Source organism: Dicentrarchus labrax, unplaced genomic scaffold (assembly GCF_905237075.1).
Source record: "Dicentrarchus labrax unplaced genomic scaffold, dlabrax2021, whole genome shotgun sequence".
NCBI classification, from domain to species: domain Eukaryota; kingdom Metazoa; phylum Chordata; class Actinopteri; family Moronidae; genus Dicentrarchus; species Dicentrarchus labrax.
The window spans coordinates 6,699,576-6,720,861 of NW_026136701.1; the positions used below are offsets into that span (position 1 = coordinate 6,699,576).

The window sequence follows — 21,286 nt, forward strand, 5'->3', positions numbered from 1 at the left end:
GATAAGATAAAAATAGAGACAATAAAAAGGAGCCGCTATATACAAATATAAAATATATGGAAACCAGATCTGTAAAAAGTTGCAGTGACGACTGTAAAGGGGAATCTATTACTGGAGACGTTGCTGTTAGATTTGTTTAAAGAAATCAACACAAACTAAATGTCATCGCCCAGGTAGGAATCACAAAGGGGGAAACCTGGGTGAATAAATCTCAGAGTAAGACAGAAAATAAGTTTTTCTGTAATTTGTGTGAAATGTCTCTTTAAATCATATTCTAGTTTTTGTCATGCTAAATGTACATCTTTGACAGATCAGCCTCATTGAACACTTTTCCACCACCATGTCCCAGGGAGGAGACTGACTCTGTGACGTTGCACTTGTGCTTGTTGTTATGGGATGTTATAGTTTCAGTTTTCTGCATTCAAAATGCTCCATTTCATTAACTCAGCAACTTCTGTTTTTTCTCATATTACAAAAAAAGCCCCCAATCGAAAACATTAGGCAATCATGTCAGCACATCAACTTTTACGGGAAACGCCTACACTGATAGACACTGTGAACATTGGAAGGAGTTTCAAGTAACATTTGAAGTCAAATAAAGCAAATGCTGACTCGTGATAGCAGATTCTGTTTTATGTTGTATACGACATGGCTCTTAGCTGGAAAGATCGTAATTCCATTATCTCTTTCTTGCTTTTTTAAAGAACAGCTGTGTCATATTTTATTTTTTATTTTATTTTAGCTCTACCACGTGATTTGTACAGTTATTATTTACCCACATCCGTGCCATTAAACAAACTCATGGAACACTTTTTAATCATTAATTCAGTGTTAATAGATGTGTCTGTCAGTTTCAACTTGCCTCTTGCAGAATAAATCATTATGACTTCAGGACTTGTCAAACTTTGAGTGAAACGACCTCCTCACTAAGCATTAATTAAAATGATACTGAAGTTTACATTTACAGAAGACAATATTTGAATGTAGTTTTTTTTTTCCTCCAGTTTCTGGTCTCATGAAGTGCCCTTTTGCAATCTGATTGATTTACTGTGTCCCCACAATGTTTGCTGAAGATAAACAAAAATGTCTGATATATTGTAAATAATTCACAATTAACGGTAATAATTGTAGTAATAGTCTCCTCCTCCCTCTTTGGGAAGTTAACACCCCCTCCTTCGACATCAGTCATTCAGTGTCAGTGTTGTATAAAAAACATTAGGACTGCTGGGAAGAAGAGATTTATGACACCAGGCAAACAGTGCAATGGCTGGAGGTTCTTACTTCATTTGGATTCCCTTCCTCCTGTGTTGTGTCTTTGAAGCTTCTGACAACAGACATGGTAAGGAACAGTAACCCATCCACACTGCACTCGGTTAGTAAGCAGCGAATAAAACATACATAATTGTTCATCCTGAAGTTTCTCTGTTTTCTCAGTCCACCAGAATGTGAATCTTGTAACTGGTCGTACAGGACATTCAGAGTTGGACCAAATCATTTCAAAGCTTCCAGTGAGTCCCCCAAACTGTGACTTATTGAGTGAGATAAACACATTTATATTAGGCTACATTGCAATTTGGGAAATCCTTGTAAGGCTCTGTCTTCTGTCCCGTTGACTTCAGATAACCCTACCAGAAGGAATTGATCCCAAGAATATAAATATAACGGTATGCAACAAATTCAACAATTTCATGCCAATGCAAATCTCCTGTGGTTGTTAAAGTGACCGATACGTTACCAATGTTAAACCTTTATTACATAATCTACTTTTTGTATTTATTTCAACCAATGCAATATATTTCTTTCCTTCACAGTCAATTGTGGTCAAAACCTGTACTGGTGAGTGGTTCTTTATACTTACCTGCACATCATGAATCGCCGTAGCAGCGATTGAAATTCCCATTGCAAATGTACACAATGGTTTAGGCTTAGACTGTAACCCTATATAAACATATTGTGACATTACTAACGTCTTGTCAGGTATGAAGGAGCAGCTGGCACGGCTTGACAGCCAGCTTCGGCAGATAACTCACCGCAACAGCCTACTAGGTGAGCATTTATCCTTTTAGAATCTGAGGTGTACTGTTAGGACCGGTGGGTTTACTGTTGCTCCGATATAACCTGTACTCTCTGACAGATAATGAAGCCTTTGGATTGAGGAGTGAAGTCAGACTGCTGAAACTGCAGCTGGCCGCATGCAGTTCAACAGCATCAACTATTACTGACTGTAAGCTTCTGATTATAAATCATACATTCATGGCACATGTTTAAATGATACACTTAGGGCAGCATAAACCAATGTTTTACCATATCTTTAACTCCTTGACAGCTTATCAGATCCAGTTACAAAACAAAATGAAACAGCTTCTGGAGACGGACAGTGGCATGTTTCTGAGTAAGTTCACCTGCAGGGAGTTAAACTTTTTATTTATTGTTTTATCATATGGGTTAAAGTTTCAGTTTGATGAATATAGCTGTCTTTTTCTAGTTCTGAAAACCCTTGCACTCACCAGGGAGGTGAATTCACTGGAGGGGAAGATCAAACATGCTGCAAATTCTACTGAAACTACTCCTGAATTTGGAGGCAAGTGTTATTTCATTGCTCTAAATCCGCTGGCAAAGTCTTAACAATTCAATTCACTATTATGTTACTGTCAGTCCAATATCTTGTATTTATCTTTTATTATTCTGATTATGTTGGTATCTTCTGTGAGAGTGTTTGTTGGTGTTGACTAAATGTCTTTGAATTAAAATGTTTCATGTCTCACAGTGTTGCAGAGACAGCTGCAAGAGAAAACCACTGAACTGAATGAAAAGATACAGCAGATTGAAAGAAGCCACACAAACTCTTCACTGAGTATGAGCTCTTTAAAATGATTTACAAGACATTTGTAGAACAGCTGTTGGCAGTGTCAAGGATTGCTGGGCTGTTGATCCGTTTTGATTTGTACAGTATTACATGGTCCTGATTTGACTTGTTTTTGTGTGTGCTCAGTTCTTCAAGTCATTTCACTACAAACTCAGATCTGGGATTTGGAACAGGCAAAATCAAGAAGAGGAGAAGCTGGTCTTCAACCCGACAGGAGAATTATTGGTAAGTTGTTGTTCACTTGAAGGAAATACTGAAATGCTGAGGTATGTAAATTGCTTGTCCATAATTCAGGCAGTGCATTTGAAGAAAAACACATTCTGCCTTTTACAAGTAAAAAGTTGAATTTATAAATGAAGTGCAACAAATCTCCATTCAATATTCTTTTTGTTGCCACAGCTTTGGTCTGGTATTACCAGAAGCTTATGTGGCTAATGTTAGAAAACGTTTTGCTGTACAATGCACATTGCTGTCTCATCTGACTTTATGACTCCACTCTTACTCCATAGCTTAGCATTTTAGCTAAACGAGTTAGCTAAATTCAGTAGCTTATACTAAACAGTATTTCAACATTTAGCATGATCTCATAATTGTCATTTGTTTTCTCGCCACTGTTCACGAAAGTTACATAGTCTTACTTTTACATCACCTCGCTTTAGACCTCTTATATGGTCTGTTCAGCAGTTTTGTTTGGAAGGACTCATTTTATGTCCGTTTTTATGATTTGTTCTCTGCTTAATCACTTTCTACTCATCAGCACTACAAGACCAACTGGACAGGAAGATCAGTGAGTTGCGAGGCAACAGAGATGCAGGCTCAACCAGTCAGTACACCTCTCTACATCTGTCAATATTTATATTGTCAATATTAAAGGTCCAGTGTGTAACATTTAGGAGGATCTATTGACAGATATGGATTATAATATTCCTAGCTATATGTTCATTAGTGTATAATCACCTGAAAATAAGAGCTGTTGTGTTTTTGTGACCTCAGAATGAGACGTTTCTATCTACAGAGGGAGTGGGTCCTCTTCCATGGAGGCCACCATGTTGAACCACCATGTTTCTACAGTAGCCCTGAACAGACAAACCAAACATTCGCTCTAGATAGGACGTTTAGTGTTTTTTGAAAGTTTCGTGGCCACCGTAGTCTCTCTTTAGCATCAAGGGGTTTCACGTGGTCGCAATCTGCAACTTCACCGCTAGTTGCCATTAAATCCTACACACTGGTCCTTTAAAATGTTGGAATTCAACTCATTCTAATATGCGTCCTCTGTTGGTCCTCCAGTGCTGGAGCTGGTTTCTGTGCACAGTAAGATCTCAGTGATACAGAGGCTCATCAGTGTCCACATTGAGGAATCCAGAACTAATACTATTGGTGAGCTCTTATACCTTGTGTCTTGAGATGTCACAGTATAGTAGTTCCTGCCTTATCTTGTATGTGACATTCTTTATTTTTCTTTTTCAGATTACCAGAGGCAATGGAGGCAAAAAGCTGAGCTCCTTAAAAGGAAGATTTCGCAGTTGAACCGTGAGGAGAGTAATACAGAACTTAGTAAGTGTGCAACTCAACAATGCACCTTTGTGTTGTTATTATTCTGTTTACTACAGCATTAATTTGACATCCTTCATCCTTTATGTTTTTCTCCAGCCAAGGAAATTTTGATGTTGCAGATGGAGGTCGAGAATTTAAGACAGTTATTATTAAACGCCAAAAAGACAAGTGATTTCCAACTTAAAGGTGAATGACCCCAAGACAAATTTGATTTACCTGAATGTGTGAAGTTGCAAGTCACAGTGTGGAAATATGAAATGATAAAGCTAGAAACAAATCTTATAGCTACTCTAACAGCAGAAAGCCATACATAGTTGTCTTTTTCATCCTAGAGCTAAGAGTTATTTTGGAGAAGGAAAGAAAACAGCAAGAAAACATACAGAAACAACTGGAGGAAACAGACTATGCTCAGGCACAACTGAGTAAGTATGAGCAGGGCATCCAGAATTCCACTTTCAACTGTCCCAGACCTAACAACCATTGTCCCAAACTGAAGTTTTTTTTCTTTCTACATAACGAATATAGTTCAATAACTTGTTGTTTCAGTAACTCACATCACTTCATTGACTCACTCTGGTCCGCCATGGAAGTTCTGATAGTTGTTCCCTGCACAAAATTGACCCACCTTCACTCTAGCTGTTTGGCCACAATCCCTTTTCATTATTCTTTTAATCATTCATTGTTTGATCTATAAATGCATCGCCGCAAACTGCAGTGAAAATGCAAAGCAGTTTCTGATTGGTATACATAGAAACTTACACCCTCTTTGAACATTATTATAATTTAGCCAAAGTATTACAGACACTACAGGGACAGCACAAAGTAAAAAGTTGTTTAAAAGATCTACAAATATAGGGAGAGGATTTAAATATTCACAATCTTAAACAAAGTATTTACATACTGATAACACCATAATCCAGAGATCCGGAAAGAAAGAGTGACAGAGAAGGTCAAACATAACACGCCACATCTAATGACTTCCTTCGCACAACACAGGAGGAGAGGGAGAGCCCCCGGCACTGTTTGCAGAAGAGCTGCGGACTGCAATTATTCTGAGCAGCATACATGGAAAAGAATAACAACATAACACATTTCTCACCTTGTCCCTGATGGTCTGAATAAATTACGAAATTTGTCACTGGGCGCTTTTTAGAAATAAAGTTGCAGACAGTTGCTGAAATGTTGCTAAATCAATCTGAAAAACGTTCTACTTTAACTGTTGTGTTATCTCCACAAAGAAAGAAACACCAAAGCACCCACATACAGTATACATATATCTCCCCACTCCAAACACTTAAGTATTTTGCTTTACTTCATAGTCATGAATATCGTCAGCATAATGAAAGAGTTGAGAGAGCGGGTTGAACAACCAGACCAGACAACATCAACAAGTGACGCAACCAGTGAGTCCTCCTCCGCTTCTGTTGTTAAAGTCAGATATGATAAGTAATTGGTGGCTTACACTAACACAAATCTCTTGCATGCCTTTGTTTTAAATCAGCTCTCCAGACTCTGCTTCAAACCAAAGAAAGGGAATATACCAAAGCTCAGGCTGAAATAAAGGGTGAGTCCGTTTTATTCTTATGGATAAAACTTAAAAGCACAATTTCAAATTAATGTTTTGAAGACCTGACCTCATCTGTCTGTACAACAGAGCTGCAGAGGAAGCTGCGGTTAAAAAGTGAAGAATGCTCTGGGCTTGAGGAAAGATATGAGCGTGAGTTGTCAACTTCAGCTCAAGGCCCTGATGATTCATGTTTTAGTTTTCAGTTCTGATTTGGTTTATGTGTGTGTGTTTCTATCAGAGGTAAAGACTGAATTTGAACAGAAGATTGTACAACTGAACAGAACCGGAGACTCCAAAGCAGCACTCAGTGAGTAACGATATTATGCAACAGTATTGGCCCCAGTGCAGTGCATTATTCACATTATAGTTGAAATCTCTCATCTGATAGTTGTTTCAGATTTTGTAGTGATGTTTGCTGTGTTTTTCTGGGTCAGTTTTGAACGTGATAAACTTGCACGATGACCTGAAGACTCTGCGGGAACTGATCTCCACCTCAGACAACCCAGAGAGGATCTCAGGTGAGTAAAAGTCACAGTGAACATTTGGCACTGCAAATGGGAATATGTCTTAATATATATTTATATTTTAGGCATTGAGAAATGACTTTCATTAATTGAACATTTGTTGTATTTCCTTAATGTATCACTATATATCTGTCTGCTCACAGAGCTGCAGAGGCAACTGGAGGAGAAGCAAGAAGACCTGAACTCCAAGACTGCAGACATAGAGAGACTGATTCCAAACCCGAAAATAAGTGAGCGCTTTGAGTCGATCCTCTGTGTTGATCTGAGTCACTGTTTACATTTTAAGCAAGTAAGCAAGTGCAGGGCTAAAAAGCTGTTTTTAGATGGCACTTAACCATCATGGATGGTTTTTTTTACAAGCTCCCCGCACATCGAACAATGTCACATTTTTAAGATATGCAGACAGCAGACAAGTAGATTAAGTCTTTTATAGAAAATACAGGAAGGAGTGGTGGAATGGTGAGATTGTGGCTGGCTGAAGGTTGAAAAAAAATTGTGTCCAGTCAGTATTTGCCATTAACAGACTCAGTCAAACTTACTGCATGTTTGTTTGTTTCAGTTTTAACGATCATTGAGCTGCAAAATGAAATATGGGACCTTCAGAAAAAGGCTGGCAATGAGGCCACTAGTGGCCGTATAAAAGGTTAGTCTCATTTAAATGCCAGTGCCAGTGAAATTTTTGCAGAAATTAAATCACTGACTAAATATGGTTTACATTAAAAACTATTTACTTTTTCATAGCGTTGCAAAACAGAGTGGATGGCCTTATGACTGAAATAGACGACACAGACGACAATAACACAAAACTGGGTGAGTTTGAAGTAATTAGGGAAAAGTCTGTACAAATTTTCTTAGAGTATATTTTGTAGTAAACTACATTATCACCCTCTCTGTTGTCATGTGCTTCAGTCCTGAAAATCATAACCCTGCAGAGTCAGGTGGAGCAGCTGAAGAGACAGTTGTCTCAGGCCACTCAGGCTACCCGTAAGTATCACATTTAATCAAAAGGTTTCCAGCTGGTTTAACCGAACTGTAGAATAAAACAGCAGACAGTGTAAGATAAGTCAAGGATGCAAGCAAGTTATCGCATGATGCAAAGGTTGGCTGTAATACTAGTGTGTTGCATTTTCATTAGTCCCAGAGCTCAGAAATGATCTTGAGACGACGAGGAAAGAGCTGCAGAAATATGTCAGCGAGCTGAATGAGAAGAATCAGACAAATGCCAGACTGAGTAAGTAAAAAGGGAACAGGGTGCCTGCATTCATTATTGAGAAATAGTCTGAAATATATTTATTTACAATAGATTATTTCTGTGATTCTCAGTTCTTACAGTCACTGATCTGCACAAACAACTCAGAGACCTAGAAAGAGAAAAACAAAGTGAGGGCCAAGCAGCTTCTGCTACAATTACCAGTGAGTGCCTCATACCCCTTTGACATTATTGAATTCATGTATCAGCAGTAGCTCCTTCTAAAGCTGAAGCATATCTTACTCTTTCCAGAGCTGAGAGAGCAGCTGAAGGAAAAAGTGGAGGAGCACTCTCGTGATCAGGCTGAGATCAAGGGTAAGTTCACCTCTAGCTCGTGTAGGTTTCTGCAACAAGAAATGAAAAAGAAAATTAAGTTGAATATGAATGTGTTTTTGTACCAGCTCTGCTGAATCAACTGAACCAGACAGAGGCACAGTGTTCCAGTTTTGAGCATAAACTTAAAGGTGAGTGTACTTATGTTTAGTTACCTTATGACCCCACTGTGGGAAATTAGTGGGTTTATTGTCTATTTTAAAACTTGTTGTTTAAAATGGTAGAGCTGGGATGGGGTGGGAACTGTCTGTACAACAGAGCTGCAGAGGAAGCTGTGGTTAAAAAGTGAAGAATGCTCTGGGCTTGAGGAAAGATATGAGCGTGAGTTGTCAACTTCAGCTCAAGGCCCTGATGATCCATGTTTTAGTTTTCAGTTCTGATTTGGTTTATGTGTGTGTGTTTCTATCAGAGGTAAAGACTGAATTTGAACAGAAGATTGTACAACTGAACAGAACCGGAGACTCCAAAGCAGCACTCAGTGAGTAACGATATTATGCAACAGTATTGGCCCCAGTGCAGTGCATTATTCACATTATAGTTGAAATCTCTCATCTGATAGTTGTTTCAGATTTTGTAGTGATGTTTGCTGTGTTTTTCTGGGTCAGTTTTGAACGTGATAAACTTGCACGATGACCTGAAGACTCTGCGGGAACTGATCTCCACCTCAGACAACCCAGAGAGGATCTCAGGTGAGTAAAAGTCACAGTGAACATTTGGCACTGCAAATGGGAATATGTCTTAATATATATTTATATTTTAGGCATTGAGAAATGACTTTCATTAATTGAACATTTGTTGTATTTCCTTAATGTATCACTATCTCTCTGTCTGCTCACAGAGCTGCAGAGGCAACTGGAGGAGAAGCAAGAAGACCTGAACTCCAAGACTGCAGACATAGAGAGACTGATTCCAAACCCCAAAATAAGTGAGCGCTTTGAGTCGATCCTCTGTGTTGATCTGAGTCACTGTTTACATCTTAAGCAAGTAAGCAAGTGCAGGGCTAAAAAGCTGTTTTTAGATGGCACTTAACCATCATGGATGTTTTTTTTACAAGCTCCCCGCACATCGAACAGTGTCACATTTTTAAGATATGCAGACAGCAGACAAGTAGATTAAGTCTTTTATAGAAAATACAGGAAGGAGTGGTCGAATGGTGAGATTGTGAGGCGGGCAGGCAGGCAGGTAATCCTCATGGCAGGGGGAATAGTCTTGCTGACGGTCAGGCAGACAGACAACCAAATATCATCAAATCAGAGGATCTTTAAGTTATTTTGTTTGTGGTGCCTTCCCTTTTAGGCCTCTTCCGACAGCGTTTGCTCTCTTCTATGTAGATTTTTGCCCATGTCAGTTGTGCATGACTCTACATTTATTTACAATGCAGGTCGACTTTTTGATCTAGCACTACTCCAAGTGTGAAAAAAAATTGTGTCCAGTCAGTATTTGCCATTAACAGACTCAGTCAAACTCACTGCATGTTTGTTTGTTTTAGTTTTAACGATCATTGAGCTGCAAAATGAAATATGGGACCTTCAGAAAAAGGCTGGCAATGAGGCCACTAGTGGCCGTATAAAAGGTTAGTCTCATTTAAATGCCAGTGCCAGTGAAATTTTTGCAGAAATTAAATCACTAACTAAATATGGTTTACATTAAAAACTATTTATTTTTTCATAGCATTGCAAAACAGAGTGGATGGCCTTATGACTGAAATAGACGACACAGACGACAATAACACAAAACTGGGTGAGTTTGAAGTAAGTAGGGAAAAGTCTGTACAAATTTTCTTACAGTATATTTTGCAGTAAACTACATTATTACACTCTCTGTTGTCATGTGCTTCAGTCCTGAAAATCATAACCCTGCAGAGTCAGGTGGAGCAGCTGAAGAGACAGTTGTCTCAGGCCACTCAGGCTACCCGTAAGTATCACATTTAATCAAAAGGTTTCCAGCTGGTTGAACCGAACTGTAGAATAAAACAGCAGACAGTGTAAGATAAGTCAAGGATGCAAGCAAGTTATCACATGATGCAAAGGTTGGCTGTAATACTAGTGTGTTGCATTTTTATTAGTCCCAGAGCTCAGAAGTGATCTTGAGACGACGAGGAAAGAGCTGCAGAAATATGTCAGCGAGCTGAATGAGAAGAATCAGACAAATGCCAGACTGAGTAAGTAAAAAGGGAACAGGGTGCCTGCGTTCATTATTGAGAAATAGTCTTGTTATTTATTTACAATAGATTATTTCTATGATTCTCAGTTCTTACAGTCACTGATCTGCACAAACAACTCAGAAACCTAGAAAACGAACGACGCAATGATAACACAACGTCTTCTTTAACAATTACTTGTAAGTATCTCATTTTCTTCTAAGATCACTAAATTCACTTCATGAATATCTTCTGTTTGATAATATAAAGCAAAACTGACTCTTCTAGATCTGAGGGAGCAACTAAAGGCAAAAATGGTGGAGCACTCTCATGATCAAGCTGAGATCAAGGGTAAGCTGTGAACTCTATTGGTTATTAGAAGTGATGTATAAGTAAACTAGTAATGCTCTACGGTATTGTTTTAAATCAGCTCTTCAGGCTCTGCTGCAAACCAAAGAAAGGGAACAAGCCATTGCTCAGACTGAAGTCAGAGGTGAGTTGAGGGTTTTTACAAATAGGATTTTTATAAGTAAGACTCCTCTGAAGGGTGAGCTTTGAAGACCTGGCTTCCTCTTTTTACACAACAGAGCTGCAGAGAAAGCTGAGATTAAAGAGTGAAGAATGCTCTGGACTTGAAGAAAGATATGGAGGTAAATTGTAAACATGATTTCAGCTAAAGGCTTTGATGATTCAAGTTTTCATGTTAGTTCTTATTTGGTATATGTGTGTGTGCTTTTGTCAGAGGTAAAGACTGAATTTGAACAGAAGATTGCAGAGTTGAACAGAACCGCAGACTCCAAAGCGGCACTCAGTGAGTGAAATTGCAATGCAGTATTTCCATTATAGCCTCAGTACAGTGCCATGTTCACATAGATAAAAACTATTCATTTTACATCTCCTGCTCAGTTTGTTTGAGAAGTATAAGCTCTGTAGTGATGTTTGCTCTGTTTATCCGGGTCAGTTCTGAACGTGATAAACCTGCACGATGAGCTGAATACTCTGAGGGAACTGATCTCTACCACCGGCGACCCGGAGAGGATCTCAGGTGAGTAGCAGTAGTCACAGTGAATGTTTTTTTCTGCCTCTCCTAGTTTTCACTGTCATCACTTTTTCTCCTCACAGAGCTGCAGAGGCAACTGGAGGTGAAGCAAGAAGATCTGAACACTAAGACTGCAGACATAGAGAGACTGATTCCAAACCCCAAAATAAGTGAGTACTTTGATTTGATCCCCTGTGATCATCTGGGTCACAGTCCAAAGTCCAAATCATATTTAACTTAGCAGCTGCTGTCAGAACCTAAAATATCAAGTTTGTTGCTGCTGTATTATCCTCAAATGTAATTTCATATTGCCCCTCTGAGTTTGACACACAATACACTATATACAGGGATATATGATATATATGCTTTTTGTGATAGTGTTGCTATAGCGACTTTTTAGATGAAAGTTTAAAAATGTATTTAGTACAGTCTAGATCTGCAGCTATTACTGAAATGAAATAATTAATGGAAACATTTGAAACACTGTAACCTTATAAAAAATATGAATTCAGTCTGTTTACATGCCGTTTTTAATCAAAACAAATTGTTACTGTATGTGTGACAATTTGAGCGTTTAATGTGCAAAACGTCTGACAGTTAATACTTACCTGAAAGTTGTCCTTAATATACAAGGTACGATGTTTCTCATTTCTGTGACGTTATTTGTAAAACCAGATATTTGCTGAATGTTAAATTATATTAATTTACCTTTAAAATGGAAATGTGCAGTGGGCTTTTGAGGCTCCTGTGTTATAGTAGAAATGATAATCAAGACTCCAAAATGTTTACTGAACAAGAATACCAAAAATCTTAAATAGAAATATTTTCAAATATTTCCAAATTAAATATCCAATTTTGTGTTAAATTCACAAACTTTGAGTATTTTCCTTGTTTGTTCCTTAAGTTTTTGTTTTCTTCTTGTAACAACCTTTTAAAAAAAAAGAAAGAAAGAAAGAAAGAAAGAAAGAAAGAAAGAAAGAAAGCGAGCAAGAAAGAAAGAAAGAAAGCATCTAAAAGCTGTGGGAAAATAAGTCCACAAGGTGGCACTATAGCAACCATCTTTTGACAAAAGAAAAAGGGAAAAAAATCTTGGTTGACTTCCTAAGAATTAACCTTAATTGCATGTATATCACATGTAATACAACATTTTCGTCCTTTATAATAGTTACACCCTAAGCTAAATGAGTTGAATGTTTTGCTTTGATTGTGAGAAACATGAGAATGTGCCTAAAATATAAAAACTCAACTGGTGATTGCTGTTTGCATTGCTGTGTAGCCTTTTGCTCTTTTCTTAAAACCCCAGATACACCTTTTGTGAGAGCTGACAGTCCAATTTCAAATAGCACAAATACTTGTGTATTCCCAGACAGTGTAGCTTAGAGAATTGTGTAATTAAAAAAAGTAAATGGTCATTAAGTCTTTAATGTTGAGGACTGGTGAGACATTTCTGAGGAAATAAAGTCAGTCAAACTCACTGCATGTTTGTTTCAGTTTTAACGATCATTGAGCTGCAAAATGAAATATGGGACCTTCAGAAAAAGGCTGCCAATGAGACCACAAGTGGCCGTATAAAAGGTAAGTTTCATTTAAATGCCAATGCCAATAAAATTATTTGAGAAATTAAATCACTGACTAAATGGTTTACATTAAAAACGCTTTACTTTTTCCTAGCGTTGCAAAACAGAGTGGATGGCCTTATGACTGAAATAGACGACAGAGACGACAATAACACAAAACTGGGTGAGTTTGAAATAACTGTCAAAAGAACGTTTCATAGGCAAGTTGTGCTTTCTTTCTTCTTTGTTGTTGGTCCTATTACAGTATTTCTTGAATTACACTACATTATCACCCTCTCTGTCGTAATGTTCTTCAGTCCTGAAAATCATAAACCTGCAGAGTCAGGCAGAGCAGCTGAAGAGACAGTTGTTAGACCTCCAGAAGTTAGGAACCACTCAGGCTACCCGTAAGTATCTCCAGCAAACCTTTACAAATCCCTAAACAAGCTAATTGTGTCCTCCTGCCGAGGTTATTCGTAATATCAATACTGCTGTACCCTCATGTACGATACCCCTGCATGTAACTAATACATGTGTTTTAACTTCTTTAAATTTGTCCCAGAGCTCAGAAGTGATCTTGAGACGACGAGGAAAGAGCTGCAGAAATATGTCAACGAGCTGAATGAGAAGAATCAGACAAATGCCAGACTGAGTAAGTAAAAAGGGAAAGAGGGGGGCCTGCGTTTATCATGAGAAATAGTCTGAAATATGTCTCACAATAGATTATTTCTGTGTTTCTCAGTTCTTACAGTCACTGATCTGCACAAACAACTCAGAAACATAGAAAGAGAAAAGCAAAGTGAGGGCCAAGCAGCTTCTGCTACAATTACCAGTGAGTGCCTCATTCCCCTTTGACATTATTGAATTCATGTATCAGCAGTAGCTCCTTCTAAAGCTGAAGCATATCTTACTCTTTCCAGAGCTGAGAGAGCAGCTGAAGGAAAAAGTGGAGGAGCACTCTCGTGATCAGGCTGAGATCAAGGGTAAGTTCACCTCTAGCTCGTGTAGGTTTCTGCAACAAGAAATGAAAAAGATAATTAAGTAATATGAATGTGTTTTTGTACCAGCTCTGCTGAATCAACTGAACCAGACAGAGGCACAGTGTTCCAATTTTGAGCATAAACTTAAAGGTGAGTGTACTTATGTTTAGTTACCTTATGACCCCACTGTGGGAAATCAGTGGGTTTATTGTCTATTTTAAAACTTGTTGTTTAAATGGGACAGTCCTGCATCTTTTTCTGTTTAGCAAATTATTGCATCAATATTGCACCAAACAGCTTAAAGTAAGGAAGGAAAAGCAGAGGGAATATCACTCAAAATCTTGCATATCAACCCCTCTGTATTCAAACTTGTACAGGACAGCTGACGCCTTAATGTGTGGCTTTTTACTGTCCTCTGGCTCCCCCTTTAAGCCACAGATAGCTTATATAGCAATATAGAATGGAAGAAGTTCTTTCATTAATTTGATGTCAATGTCAAATGTCAAAATGTCAATATTGGGGAAAATACATATGGTCATTCAGTTCATTCAGGGGCAAAACTGCTTTTCAACTTCTCAAATAGTTAACAAATGGTCAATCAATTTGGAGGGTTTTCTTACATGTATGACAGTATTATCTGCATAAAGTGAAATAAAAAGGGGTGTGTTATGGGCAACGATTGGTTCATGTGATTGCCAGATAGCCTGCACAAGTGTCTGGAAAGGTGAAGCCATTAATAAGGGGGAGAGAGGGCAATGCTAGAGCCCAAGGTAGCCGGTCTTGCTGAGAAGATGCTGCCTGTTGGATTAGCATAAAGAAACTTGTATCTTAGAAATAAATTATTCACACTCCTCAGATCATGCTATTTAAGGCATTCAAATCTTTCTTCTTGTTCTGTCTGTGGATCTTGTAGATCTGCAGAATGACCTGGATGCCAAAATGAAGGAACTGCAGTCCAGATCTGACACTGTTACTTCACTTGGTGAGTGGTAGAGCTGTGTTACCAAACAGCGAATCAGTTAATTGATTAATAATTCATTGATAATGGATGGTGGAAATTAATTTCATTTGAACATAGTTGGTTCATTTTTTTTTAATTAAATGTGGTTCTTTCAGCTCTTCAAATTTCTACTTTGACTCTGCAACTAGAGGAGCTAAAGAGACAACTACAGAACACTGACTCGGAAACCAAGATCAAAGGTCAGTGTGTGTGTGTTTCATTGTCACCATATAGTTTGATGTTGTCCATACATCCATATATTCCATCATTGCTTGATATAAAGTATATACCATGTAACATATTTAATTTCCATGTTGTTTAAATTTAGCACTCCAATGTCTGCACACAGTTTAGAGATTAGTGACAGAGAAACATCTAAACAGTGATGTGAGGTGTTATTCCTCTTAAGAAGAACAGACAATATCCCAGTCGTTTTTTGTTTTGCAGAACTTCAAAAAATAATAGATGAGAAAACCAATGAGCTGGACAAGAAAACAGAGGAGCTAAAAGCAAGAAGTGCTCAACCACAAAGACGTGAGTAGAACATGATTAACAACCTTAAATTAAAAACCAAAATCACTGAATTATATGTATAGTTGAGATGGGAAGTTCTACATGCTGGAATATGATGATCAATCTTTAACCCTTGTTCTAGTTCTACAGATTATTACAATACAAACAGAGATTGAGAAACTGGCAAATGTGGCAACAACTGATGCAGATTACATAAAAATTAAAAGTGAGTGACAGAATCTTGTTTACATATGCTAAGGACCCTAGAGCAATAACAGTTTATAATATAATATTGAATAAACCATAGAAACACTGCATGTGCTCATATGGAATTCTGCGTCTCTTGTCCGCAGCACTAACAGACCACCAGAATTATCTGATTGACGGAATTCAAGATGAAAACAATGAAAATACCAAACTGAGTGAGTCGTCATCACAATGACAACAAAGTGTAATCATCATCATCATTGTTGGTCATGGTTTTACGTCCACTGAATTGATCTAATCCAGCCTTTCTTCTGTTAGTGTTTAAAATCTTGGCTCAACAAGAGGAAATAGTAAGACTGAAGAAGCAAAAAGAGGCTCAGGCACAAGCTGAATTGGAGAGAATAAAAGGTGAGAAGCTGTATGTCGTCAAGCCAAATGTACACTTCTGAATACTTGTTCATACATTTTGAAGAAATAAAACATCCTGTCTTTCTCAAAGATCTGGAGAATGAACTGGAGGACATCAGAACTCAGATAAAAGATAAGACTCTGGTGCTGGACTCCAGTGATATGAGGATTAGTAATTTGTGTAAGTGTTCTGCTCAGTTTTGGTCAGAACCCCCCCCCAGAAATATCTAATTGCATCAGAACACTAAAAAAGCTTGCTTTATCATTTTTTAGCGGCTCAGATTATGGAACTTCACAAAAAGATTAAACCACTGGAAGATGAGATATCATACCTCAAAGAAGAAAATGCTGAGAATGTCGAAGGTAAAGAACAAAATGTGACATTACATTGTAACATGCTGTGAGGTGATACATACACAGATTTAGATTTAATGATGTTGTATTTCCTTGATCTCTAAATTATTTTCAGAGCTTCAAAAGAGACTGGATTTGTCAAAGAGGCAACTGCAAGACAGTGAACTTAGACTCAAGGATGCCGATGCAGTGAATTTTAACTCGAGTATGAAAACTTCTTATTTGCTGATGTTTCGTCTCATGTTGTTCGTTTTATTTACGCACAAAGTAACACTGTGTCTGTGTCTGTGTCTGTGTCTGTGCTAGTGATGGAGATTGCTGATCTGAGGGCAAAACTGAAAGCGGCTCGTAAACTGGGGTCCAAAGTTGCTACACAAAATATTAACGGTTTGTGAATGTGTTATTTTTCTACCATGGTACTGCTGTCATCCAACACAGTATGTCTTACTGTACGTGCTAGAATATATTCTAAACTAAATCATCTGTATGTTTTGTAAAACAAACATCTAACAAACTTACTTTATCTGTAACGTTGGTTGGTTTTTCATACCGTTGTGGTCGTTTCAGAATTGGAACAACAAACACAAACCCAACAAAGAGAGAACAAAAAACTTGAAAACACAAATAAAGGTATGTCCTATACACTGCAATGTCTTAAAGAGATATTTTGACCATTTGGGAAATACCCGTGTTCGATTTGCTAGGAAAGGCTAGCCAGGCTCAGTCCAAACGTTTGTGTTTTTAGGGGGGGGTTATATGAGAAGACCTGCCCTTCCCGGCCTCTGATTGGCCTTTGTTGGTTTAGTTGGTTAAACTCAGGGTAGCCAATTAGAGGCAGAATAACGGCGGGTCTTTGTTGAATAAATAATGCCTGCCTGGAACGGAAACTTGCCAATGGTGAATGAAATGGTATCCACTTCCTGTCTCCTAAGTGGGGGCGTGGTCGCCTCTCCTCCGGCTTCAATTGGAAGTGTTGTGAAGGTCATGTGGGCTGATGAAGCAGACTGGGTTGTGCATGCATGATGTTGTCAGTAGATAACAAACTTTAATATAACTTACTAACTTATAACTGTCTCTGCCAACAGAGATATGTGTTGCCAGATCACACGAGAGTGTCGTTGGGAAGATGTTCAGCTTGCAACAAATGGGTCCTGTGTTTACTTTGGTGACTTTGGGGTGAAGGAATTGGTCATAATCTGTGCTCATGTGACACAGATACAGGAAATTATGCTTACGTGAATTATCTCCTTTCTAAATGGTCTCTGGTTAGGTTTAGGCATGAGGAGTGAGATTGGTTAGGTTAGGGTATGAACAGGGTAAGCCAATCAGTTTTTTGTTACCCCTGGACAGAGTCATGCTAGCCGTTTTCAAGTCTTTGTGCTTAGCTAAGTTAAGTTGGCTGTAGCTTCACATTTACCATACAGTTATGTGAGTTGATTTAATCTTCTCTCTTATTGCTGCCAACAAAGCCAATAAGTGTATTCCCCAAAATGTGACACTGTTCTATTAAAACTTGTTCTTTTCACTTGGTGTTTGAAACAAGCCAACATTTAAACCTCCTTTCTCTGTCAGACTTAAAGCAAGAGATCAAGGAACTGAAAATGTGCTGCAATGATGCCAACACCCAGTGTGACGGTGAGTTCCTCAATATGACCTCATTATTACTGTTCACACATAGCTGTCCTTGAGATCCAGCGAGTCATTTGATGTAATTTCTGAACTGAATATTTCATCAAAAAGATTTACAAAGACAACTGCAACAGAGCCAGGAGGATGCAGATCGCCTACAGCAGCAGCTGCATGAGAAGGATGCAAACCTCAAACAGCTGCAGCAGGAGTTAGACAAACAGACCACAGAGAATAACAACCTGCAGTATGAATACAGCAGTAAGTTCAGCTCTCTGTCCAAAGGCAAAATAAGTACATTCAGTCAGTATATATTAGAGGAAAGGCAATAGTGATTCTTGATGAAATCTATACATTTTGCTTTTCTCTCTCAATGCTAGGCCTGCAAGATGAAAAGGACAAACTTGAGAAAGATTTACAAGGTAATTATTGTGCTGTTCAGAAAAGTGCAGAGTTCACTGTGCACATCCAAAATAAACTGCACTGTTCTTTCTCTCTTCTTAGAACTTCAGGACAGAGTGGCTGATGTGGAAGATAAGACGATCCATGCCAGTGAGTCACACACACAAGAGTTCATTTCATCTCTCCCAATTTTTCAGCCTGCAGAGTCTTTGCTATTTCTATTTAATGTTGACATTTATTGATTCAAATATACAACACACACACACACACACACACACACTGTATACAACAGACTTGTTACTGTTTAAACTGTATGGATGACTGAATTTTAGACACTGTGGTCAGTTTACTGGTCAGAACCGCTCAGCCTGTCAAGTCTGCTTACCAGCCAGGGTCTAATGAAAGATGCTGTCCAGTTGCATTATGGGAAAAGCAGGATCCAGTGTTGTGAAGCTAGACCCATGCCAAGGTTTAAAAGTCAGGATATCTGAGCTTCTTCTGCTTCAACTCTGACTGTTTTTTATTTAATCTGTCTCTTGTGACTCCCCCACACTAATTCACTGCTTTAAACATTTAATGTCAATTTCCTCTCAAATTGTGATGGAAAGATCGGATATAATCTACTGCGTTTCTCTTTTTACAGAGAAGATGACCTTTGATCCAAACACAGCAAACCCAAGAATAGCTCTGTCTGCAGATAACAGTGAGATGACCACTAGTATGGAAATACTAGATGTCCCTGACCATCCAGGCCGGTTTGATGTGCTTCTCGCTGTCCTGGGCAAGACTGGCTTCTCAACGGGCAGACAATACTGGGAGGTGTCTGTAGCTGGGAAGCGTTGTTACCATATTGGGATGGCCAGTGAATCTGCTCCAAGAAAGGGAACACCATCATTCAGTCCAGCAAATGGTTACTGGACTATAGTCCTGAACAAACAGGGCCAGTACCGAGCTATTGACAGGAGACCGGCTGCAATTCCAGTTCAGACGCAGCCTCTGACACTGGGCATTCTGCTGGACTACAAAAATGGACAGATCTCTTTTTACGACGCTGGTGCCCGATCTCATATGTACTCATTTGCAGGTCAAAGGTTTACAGACAAAATCTATCCATTTGTCAATTTTTGTGTTGAGGAAGTTGGAATTCAGACTCCAATTGTGTTACTGACGCCCGGATCAGTTGATTGGATAAAATAGAGGACAGGCCAAGTTATGTTTTTTTCCTATGTGTCAAATCTTAGCCATGTATCTCATTTATAGTCATGTCAGTAGGAAATAAACAATCCCAATGCCTGCAGAATAGTTCTGTCATTACTGCTGCTGAATGTCTCAGACAATAAAAAACAAATATACAACGCTGCATTTTCTTTATTCCTTCATGTTTGAAAAAGGATTTGTCCTCTTGTCCATGTCAGTCCAGGTGTTTTAGTCACTAGGCCCAGTACAGAAACATTCAGTTAACATCTTTAGCCAGATGTTAAACCTGTTTTTTTCCAAGTTCACACCATTGTGTCACTAAATGGCAGAGCTTCACCAATGATGAAAGCATCGAGCAAAGAGTTCGGAACTTTATAAAAAAACTGGTATAATGTGTAATGCAGCCCTGGAGAAACCAGTGCGGGAAACAGAATAAAAACAGCTTATATTGAATGAACACGTCTGTTCTTACAATGAAATGGTTTACCTTCAACAATAAGTCCCATCACAGCTACACAAACATTTCTCTCAAGAGTATTATCTCAGCTCTAATACACATTTCCCACTATGTCACCTCTTTAACACATTTTGTTGTAATCATTTGCTTTTCAATCCCAATGCAAACATTGCTCAGTCTCTTCCTGCTGTGCCGGCTACACTCCTGTAAAAGTGGGCAACAAAAACTGGGTCCCGCTCCTCCAGCATGTGCAGGAAATGATTCCTCTCCTCTTCTCCCCAAGACTCAAACCACTGGGTCCACAGGCGCAGCTGGCATTCAAATATGTTTGGTAGTCCGTCTTTAACCTTGTCAGGGTACAGAAAGAGAAAGCAGCCATTAAAGGTTAGACATGACATAACACACACACACACACACACACACACACACACACACACACACACACCTGTTAGGATGTGACAGTGCAGAAAGTACCTGAAGAGTACTGAGTGAGTCTAGGAGGGTGCACACTTTCCCAGGCACAGCTTTCCCCAGAAGGTCCTGCAGGAACCGCTCCCTCTGACCGGCGGTCCAGCCCTGGAACCAGCTCAGGACGCACCGCTGCTCCTGGAGGCTTACATACGAGATGGGCTCCGGGTCTCTCACCTGCCGTGCACTCGGAGAAGAGCAAGACAGCTTCTCGAGGCTGGGAGGGCTGGCTACACCCTGTGGAGCTGATGGAAAGTCCTCCGGGCTGGGACTGGAGCAGCCGGTCCAGTATTGTGTTGCCATGGCCGGTGAGCCCTCTGTCGGACCCCTGAGCCTGGAGTGTAGAGTACTACACAGGGTGTCTGTGGCTGTGAGTCTGTGGCTGTCAGTGGGCTGCTGCTGATTTGAGCCTTGACTGACATGATTGAACCACGACATCTTTGGAAATACAGGTTTGTGTCAGCCTGAGAAAAGCCAGTTATTCCACTGCTACGAGTTAATCCGCAATGCCAGCTGCCGAGAGAGATTCCTCTGGTCTGGGTAATGTTAACATGTAGCTTAGCGTAACGTTATATGTGGACAATACTACCGTCGGAGTCAAGCGTCACAATTAACTGCTTTTAATATGAATAGTTGTAAGTACCCATCTCTTAAAAAAAAATAATAATAATCGTAAGTTACCTTATTGTCAGCATATTTAAAGTGCAGCGATGTCGAACGACAGTCGCGCTGAGTTTTCCTTACGAATATATACAGGAAGAGAATGCGGCTAATTAGCCTTGTTGTGTAGGAAATCAAGGTTGCGCAGATTTTGCGCAAAGAATGTTTTTGACAAAATAAAAATAT

The 21,286-nt window shown here is 39.1% G+C and overlaps 2 protein-coding genes across 17 annotated transcripts; one reads left to right on the top strand and one right to left on the bottom strand.

Annotated features, from left to right (window-relative positions):
* Window positions 1-1,206: 1,206 nt before the first annotated feature.
* On the top strand, window positions 1,207-19,678 carry si:ch211-14a17.10 (myosin-2 heavy chain). Of its 16 annotated transcripts, XM_051397784.1 has the most exons (65): window positions 1,207-1,339; window positions 1,435-1,508; window positions 1,620-1,664; window positions 1,812-1,836; window positions 1,978-2,046; window positions 2,135-2,224; window positions 2,327-2,392; window positions 2,486-2,581; window positions 2,768-2,854; window positions 2,993-3,091; window positions 3,624-3,689; window positions 4,154-4,243; window positions 4,334-4,420; window positions 4,517-4,606; window positions 4,753-4,842; window positions 5,740-5,823; window positions 5,922-5,984; window positions 6,075-6,137; window positions 6,226-6,294; window positions 6,422-6,505; window positions 6,655-6,741; window positions 7,071-7,154; window positions 7,253-7,321; window positions 7,421-7,495; window positions 7,647-7,742; window positions 7,835-7,924; window positions 8,013-8,075; window positions 8,162-8,224; window positions 8,503-8,571; window positions 8,699-8,782; window positions 8,932-9,018; window positions 9,583-9,666; window positions 9,765-9,833; window positions 9,933-10,007; window positions 10,159-10,254; window positions 10,344-10,433; window positions 10,522-10,584; window positions 10,664-10,726; window positions 10,821-10,883; window positions 10,976-11,044; window positions 11,195-11,278; window positions 11,356-11,442; window positions 12,764-12,847; window positions 12,944-13,012; window positions 13,146-13,235; window positions 13,391-13,480; window positions 13,571-13,660; window positions 13,749-13,811; window positions 13,896-13,958; window positions 14,722-14,790; window positions 14,925-15,008; window positions 15,256-15,342; window positions 15,464-15,547; window positions 15,675-15,743; window positions 15,847-15,936; window positions 16,028-16,117; window positions 16,210-16,299; window positions 16,406-16,495; window positions 16,597-16,677; window positions 16,858-16,920; window positions 17,863-17,925; window positions 18,031-18,177; window positions 18,297-18,338; window positions 18,421-18,468; window positions 18,962-19,678. In XM_051397784.1, exons 1-65 carry the CDS (start codon window positions 1,264-1,266, stop codon window positions 19,513-19,515), a joined length of 5,523 nt encoding a protein of 1,840 aa, XP_051253744.1. In that variant the 5' UTR covers window positions 1,207-1,263; the 3' UTR covers window positions 19,516-19,678. The 16 variants fall into 16 exon arrangements, with proteins under 16 accessions (XP_051253744.1, XP_051253745.1, XP_051252900.1 ...); XM_051397785.1 differs by lacking the exons at window positions 7,835-7,924; window positions 8,013-8,075; window positions 8,162-8,224; ... (5 more) ...; window positions 9,933-10,007; window positions 10,159-10,254; XM_051396940.1 differs by lacking the exons at window positions 7,647-7,742; window positions 7,835-7,924; window positions 8,013-8,075; ... (5 more) ...; window positions 9,765-9,833; window positions 9,933-10,007.
* On the bottom strand, window positions 19,671-21,211 carry cunh14orf119 (chromosome unknown C14orf119 homolog). Its single transcript, XM_051405718.1, has 2 exons — window positions 20,447-21,211; window positions 19,671-20,319 (listed from the first exon to the last, which is right to left on the bottom strand). The coding sequence occupies exons 1-2, from the start codon at window positions 20,876-20,878 to the stop codon at window positions 20,146-20,148; spliced, it is 606 nt and encodes a 201-aa protein (XP_051261678.1). The 5' UTR covers window positions 20,879-21,211; the 3' UTR covers window positions 19,671-20,145.
* Window positions 21,212-21,286: the final 75 nt, after the last annotated feature.